Genomic DNA, 7,371 nt, shown 5'->3' with positions numbered 1-7,371 from the left:
CAATTTTGAAAAACACATATAATGTCGCAGTTGCGACTGCTAAGCCTGTGGCCATAAATCACTGCCTAGTATGTAAAACTGCCCAGGTTCGAATCCCATAAAGGGTATGGCTAACTGATGAAAGCAGAACAAGCTAGAAATGGCCATCTTAGTCTCCCGATTTAATTCTTTAACTCTTTGTCAGAAAAAGAAATTTGGATATATATATCCAACTTGAGCCTGCTTAACGCCCCTAGCTGGGGGCTGCATGGTAAAAGATATTGTAAAAAGAAAAACTGCAGTATAGCAGTTAAAATGTCAAGGTGTACTCAATCAGACCGGTCTGTCTGAGAAACTTCCTGTATATATATATATATATATTAAAAAAATCTTTTTTCAAGGTCTTACAGAGAAAAATTGAGATCTTTGCCAGCCTAAGTTCTCTTCTAAATTGGAGAAATTCTTCTATCAGGAAAGAAAGTCTCTCTGAATCAAAGGCAGAAATGTATCAAATAATAAAAGGATAGTTGTCTTACCTCTCTCTCCACCTCTCTCCCTTACCGTGTATTAAAAGCAAATTCCTTTATCTAGTAATTTACATTTAATTCTGAATACATTGTCATGGAATTACTTTGTAAGCCTTAATTGATATCTAAAATAGTTCAAAGGGATACTTCAATTTCCTACACGTTAGGAGAAAGCATTGCTCCCACTTTCTGCTTACCTCTAAATGCAAAGAGAGTTGATGCATTGCTTTTCCCCCCTTCATTCCGGAGGCAGCTTTAACCAGCTCCCAGAGGATATCCTGGAACAGGAAAATTCATCAAACCATATTCAAGTTATTGAAAGTACTGTCTATGCTTGCAAAGTGGATATGAGACATTGGATATGACATGGGCGGCAAATAAATTTCATAAATAAAATAAATAAGTTAGTGATCCCAGGTTCCAGGAAAAGGCAAGTAAGTGGTGGTTGCATCATACATATTCGGTACTTAGAATTATCAGCTGGATATAAATGCTAAATGTAGTTTGAAAAAATCATACTTACAATCTTGATAACAGCAATAGTAATAACAAATGGGATTACAGTTAGCTATACAGATCCAACTAATCACATGATTACAATTGTTTAAACCAAAGATCCTTTCCACAAGGCAACTGGACTTTCTTGTTTTTCTCTGAAGATGTTTCGCTTCTCATCCAAGAAGCTTCTTCAGCTCTCATCCAACATCTTCAAAGAAAAACAAGAAAGTCCAGTTGCCTTGTGGAAAAGCGTCTTTGGGATAACTATGACCTGGATGACTGAGAATCTCCATATACAATTGTTTAAGTTGGCAAATTCTAGATCAAGATCAAATTCTGATGATATATTTGTGTTTCCCAATATCATTACCACTATTATAGCCCTTAAAATTATTTGAAATTTCAGGGAAATATGGAAGAATAAGATTAAATTAAATATTGCATTCATAGCTATTATTTCCCCCCTCCTTGAAGGTTGAAGGATTTTTTTTTAGTTTTGCACCTGGCAAGAATCAGTTCCTCTTCCTTTCTATTATCACAATGGCTGCTGACAACTGGTTTGCTTCAGTTATAAGCGTTATCTGGGAACCAAGCCAGGTTTATTGAGTAGTTTCTTGTTATAAAGTGACGGGGCTATTGAGAAAAATACCTTTGAGACATCATTATCATTGCTTTCCAAATACCTTCCTGGTAAATGTTAGATTTAGAATAAAGGCTGAATGAATGAATGAATGAATGAATGAATGAATGAATCAATGAATCAATGAATCAATGAATCAATCAATCAATGAATCAATCAATCAATCAATCAATCAATCAATCAATCACAGATGTGAAAAGGAAATCTATAACATTCTAGAATACAATAAATTATTTGACTTCTCTTCCTGGCTTTGCCTTATGGCCTTTGGACATCAAATATCACTCTTTCTGAGGATCTCAGTTCAGGCAATTATTTAGGTTACTTTTAAGAACAAGATTACAGCATAGCCATTTTCTGACTGCTCATGCCTATGTTAAATCACAATTTGATGAAAATTTGATTTCAAAATTCAGTTATAAAATTTCAATATGTAGCAAGGTACACATCTGACTATTGAACTTATTGGAAAACTGAAAATTGTTCAGAGAGACTGGTAATATTCTCATATGAGAGGCAGTTATGTATTTAATATTCCAAATATATGAACTCAATCGGAACTCAATCAATTGGTAGGATATCTGGGATCATTTAATATAAACAAAATCTGTCCCTGTGCTTTCCTGTTCTTATGAAAGTCCATGTAGAATTACTTTAAATTACACATTTTTGACATTAGCAGTCTGTATTGCAGTTATTGTGAGAAAATTCATGGTATTCAGGTGCTTTCATCTTTTTTTATGTAATGCTGAACAATCAGTGGTGGGATTCAAATATGTGAACAACCGGTTCTCTGTGTGGATGCTGCTTCCAGAAGTCCATTCTGGGCCTGGGCAACAAAAAATTAGCTACCGTTTCTGCCGAACTGGTGCGAACTGGCTGACTCCCACCACTGTGAACAATTAGTAATCATGTAACACTATGACTATATTCTATATACTGCTTGAATAATCAGAAATTGTTACATCATGACTTGACTGCTATAATTTGTTGAATATGTGACTACAGTTGGGGTGGTATGTAGCAGTTATACTGCTTATCAGTACACAACATCAGAATCACTTATGGGCTTTTTGAAAAATCTGGTTATCTGAGGGACCACTATATTCTGCAAAGTAGGCACTCTAGATCCTCTCTATTACATGCTGTTATCCTTTGTGACTAAGGAAACATGCCTTCTTTGTTGTATCCCCCATCCTCTAGAATAGCATCCCCTTCCCCAAGAAATAAGAACTATGCCCTCTCTTCTAAGGTCAATAAAACTCTTACAAATCTGGGTTTCATCCCAAACCTGAGGTTGACATATCAATGTAATATTGCATTTCTCTTTTGGTCAGTGTGGGCTGTCTGCATTATTTGATGCTTTATCTATGTAATGGTATTTCGGAATGACTTTGGGAGAAAAGTGAAAAACCATCAACTTAGACAATGGTCTTGTAAATTAAATCTCAGGTTAAAAGGAGGTGGGAAGAAAGTGTCTCACAGGGGACCTGCCCTAGGGAGAAGGCTGACTAAAATTAAAAGTGGTATTTTTAAACTTGCACCATTTTGTAACTGCAATTTTACAATAAAGTTACTATTAGTATTCATGTATGGCTTTTGTCTGGACTAAGTAACAAAAAGGCCTAACAACAGTTTTTATGTTTTATTTTTTTTATCCTTTTGTGTGTCCACCAAAGTTCAGTGAATTTAGGGAGCTAAAAATTCAAATAAATCAATAAATGAATCCACATTGATTGTTAATTTTTAACACACTGAGGTTAAAATGTGTAAGCTTCATACTGTGAGCTTCCTTTTACACAATCATCCATAAGAGAGGTTCCTCTAAATATTTTTCAGCTCTTAGAAATTCAAAGGGCACTAATCATGGATTTGGGCTGGTATGTTGATTATGGTACTGATATTTACTTTATACCATAGGAACTCCACTTGACCTCCAATTTCTTTCCTTTTGCATTTAGAAGATCTCTTAAGACATATCTTTTGAGCCAGGTCTTAAATAAGAATAGTTTCCCTTCTTGTAATTTCCTTCCTTCCTTCCTTCCTTCCTTCCTTCCTTTCTTTACATTGAAAAACAGCTGAAATATATAATGGATCTGCCCCCAGACACCTCTCTGGATGTCAGTTTGGAGGAGGATGAGGATCAGTTTGAGTTAGCAGAGGAAATCAGGGAGCTGGGAGATGGTCCACATTGGGGCTTGGAGAGTGCTAGCCTGAAGGAGTAGCCTCAGCTGGGTCAATTGGACAAGCGAGGCAAGCTACAGCTGCAGTAAATTGGCCAGGAAGCTCCAGGCAAGGATTGGGAGAAGCTGATGCCCATTAGCAATGAGGAAGAGGTGAAGTCCAACCTCCTCCTGATCCAAGGACATGTAGGGCAGAGACAAAACAGGCGCAACACTGGTCAGCTAGACTACTCACAAAGAGGCAACCTGACTTTTCATGAAGGGCTGCTCTGGTATCACCTACTAAATCCAATTCTGAGGACTTGAGCATTGCTGGAGCAACATGCCCAGTTCCACAACATGCCCAGTTCCATATGTGCTCATATCGTGTATTCTGACCCGTGTGACTCGTGGACTGCTTTCCCAGAGTTTGTGTGTGCCTGTTGGACTTGGTTACCAAGTGACTCCGCTCAGAATCTGAACCTGTGCAACTGGCATGCTTTCTGAGGACCTGTTGGGAAGGTTGAATAAACACCTGTAGAACTCTTGCTGTATGCGCATAGGTGAGGGCAGCACAAAATGTGTCTTTTGAATATATACAAAGAATGCAAACTTAAGTAAATAAATTAATTTCATTAAAAGAAAATAGCTTTATTTATGCATAATGAATGCCACTTAAATGCATTGTAATATTTTCAAGGGTGAAAGGACAAAATACTGCAAGGAAGGCATAAAATACCATCAGATATAGACTTTTTCTCACATACAGTAAATATTTGAGCCTATTGTGGCATTGGTTTATACTGTCTGGGGACACTATGTGAATTTCCTGCATTCAGAATATTCAAATAACATCTTCTTTCTAGCATATGCATAATTAGGACAACTCTCAATAGGAAAAAAAAAGAACCCTAAGCAGAGATGGTTATATATAGTTTGGCCTCAAAGTGCATCTTAAGTGATATCAACTGTCTTTAGGAGAAGATTACCTTGCTGATCCAGAGTGCCCATGTCTTAAATAGATATTATTATCATGATTATGGTTATTATTACTCTGTTGATTTGCATGTACACTGAGAGTTTCTGTATCAGAGACACACTTGTGTATCTAATGATACTTAGCCAAATAAAGTATTATGTCAATTCAATCATTTAAAGTTATTAGCAAGAGGGGAAAAATCAGGATTGTTCATTGGCTCATATACTGTTTTTTTCTGCTGATTTCTAAATCTGTTCCCATTCATCTGATGTCCTTCTACAATTTACATTTTGATTCTTTAACCTTTTAGATGGTGAACTCTTATTTTTTGGAAAATATTATCACATAAATAGCACCAAGTATCACCAAAATTATACTTATCAGTACTTTATCACTAGGACTGTTTTAATTAATTCCTAGACATTTTCATAATGTAGACAAACAAGAATTAAATCCCATACAATAGTGGTTCTTAATAGGCAAGAAAAAATGTAACAAAAAGTTTGGGATAACTGGGAAGGAACATAGAAACATACATAGCTATCATCTTGGAGAAAGTGATGTGGTTTCTTGATAAATATTTTTGATTTTGCTTAGTCATAATCTATAATTTATAATAGGTGCAAACAAGATCTTATTGAGTTATTCAATAAACTACAGTTAACAGTCATCACTTTGTAGCTGTTCAGTGATATCAAACATCTAACATTAAAAGTTAGTAATTTAATAAATGTATGTAGATATACATATATAAATTAAGACATTTGTTTTATAGCCATGAAAGGGGGAATGAGGCGGAGTACATAAAGGCACATGTTGGTTTTTAAGATTCCACAGTATAGTTTTCAGGTTAATTTAGTTTACATATAGTTAGAATTAAGAATTCCCTTCAAAGTGTATTCGATTATTATTCTTGATGATCCCACATAGGACACATGGTCCAAAATTAACTATCACAATTATTAATAACTCTTACCACATATGTTCAAAGTGATAAATTTGTTCCTGCCAAATATTTATCAATCAATCAATCAATCAAATATTTATCCACTCTCCAAACTGTAATTTAGAACATTATAGATATTAATATTAATGTCTTAAAATATTCTACTTCTTCCAATAAAGTCCTTGAGAGTTTCTTTTACTTCTCTGTTTCTTAGTAAATATATGACTGGATTAATAACTGGGGTTACTATTGCATAAAGGAGAGAAATATATTTGTCTCTGTTTAAAAAATAGACTGAAGTGGGCCTGATATATGTGTAGATGACTGCTGAAAAGTAAAAAAATAACTACAATAAGATGGGAGGAACAGGTGGAGAATGCTTTCTTCTTCCCTTCAGTGGAACGATTTCTGAAGATGGCCCTTATAATAAATCCATATGATGTCAGGATTAGTCCACAACTGAAAACAGCAAAAATTACATCTGCCACAAAAGCCATTGTTTCATTCAAGCTGGTGTCTGAGCATGATAACTTCAAAAGTGGAGGCAGATCACAGAAGAAATGATTGATAATATTGGATTCACAGAAGGATAGCTGTAAGACAAGTCCAGATTGAACTGCAGAATTTGTCAGTCCTGAAACCCATGCTCCAACAGCTATTGCAGCACACAGTTCCTTCCTCATGATCAGAGTATATTGCAATGGGTAACAGATAGTAACAAAACGATCAAAAGCCATGCCTGTCAGCAACAGAAGTTCTATCACCAGAAACATTATAATAAAATAGACTTGAGTGATGCAGCCATAAAATGTGACAGTGTTTCTGTATGAGAAAAGAGTGTGCAGCACTCTTTTGGGAGTGGTGGTTGAGATAGTGAGCACATTCACCAAAGACAGATTGGCAAGGAGAAAATACATTGGAGTGTAAAGTTTCTTAGAATTGCATATGATAAATATAAGAAGGAAGTTACCCACCAGAGCTGTAATGTAACTAAATATGAATGACCAGAATAGAATTCTCTCTATTTCAGGAGAACGTGTTAAGCCTAACAAAACAAACTCCCTGATAGTTGAATGGTTCTTTCTTTCAAAGTCTCTGATGTTGAAAACCTAAACAAACAAATTGTATCTTATAAATCAGTTATCATAGTACCCCACCAAGCTGTCTCTATACCCCCACTATAGTATATAACTAAAAGAGAGAAAGATTAGTAATGAACACTGAAAATTATTTATTGAAAATTATGAAACAGTATAAAATGTTCTCATAACTGGAAAGATGAACAAAAGAAATATGGATTGTTTTACTTTCAAACACATTTCCATCATTTACAAGAAGGGGAAGGGGAAGGAGAAGAGGAAGGGGAAGGAGAAGGAAGAGAAGGAGAAGGAGAAGAAAAGAAATGTTAATATTTGAGCTATGGATTACATCTGTCATATATTATATATATATATATATATATATCTAAAGAATCACAACCGTGAGACCACCAGGAGATAAAAAACTATAATCAGTTTATTTACAATTAAAAGCACCTAGCTTTCGCCGGCCTCCTGCCGGCTTCGTCAGGGTGGCTAACCATCAGTGGGTGGCTGTTTTTATGGGAGTGGTGCCTTTTGCACCCGGCTCCTTGATCTCGT

At 35.5% G+C, this 7,371-nt stretch overlaps 1 protein-coding gene and 1 pseudogene across 1 annotated transcript in view; both read right to left on the bottom strand.

Annotated features, from left to right (window-relative positions):
* Positions 1 to 4,817, bottom strand: part of LOC107288427 (olfactory receptor 13G1-like) — a 6,319-nt gene extending 1,502 nt beyond the window's left edge. The window contains exons 1-3 of the mRNA XM_029284349.1: positions 4,796 to 4,817; positions 4,264 to 4,391; positions 704 to 784 (exon numbers count right to left, since the gene is read on the bottom strand). Coding sequence (XP_029140182.1) covers positions 704 to 784; positions 4,264 to 4,391; positions 4,796 to 4,817 — 231 coding nt within the window. The remainder of the gene's footprint in view (positions 1 to 703; positions 785 to 4,263; positions 4,392 to 4,795) is intronic.
* A 1,065-nt stretch (positions 4,818 to 5,882) lies between these two features.
* LOC114922634 lies at positions 5,883 to 7,056 on the bottom strand (annotated as a pseudogene).
* Between the last annotated feature and the right edge of the window lie 315 nt (positions 7,057 to 7,371).

The sequence above is a fragment of the Protobothrops mucrosquamatus genome, unplaced genomic scaffold, assembly GCF_001527695.2.
Source record: "Protobothrops mucrosquamatus isolate PMUCROS unplaced genomic scaffold, P.Mucros_1.0 scaffold550, whole genome shotgun sequence".
In the NCBI taxonomy this organism is placed as follows: Eukaryota; Metazoa; Chordata; class Lepidosauria; order Squamata; family Viperidae; genus Protobothrops; species Protobothrops mucrosquamatus.
This window is presented reverse-complemented; position numbering and strand designations above follow the sequence as displayed.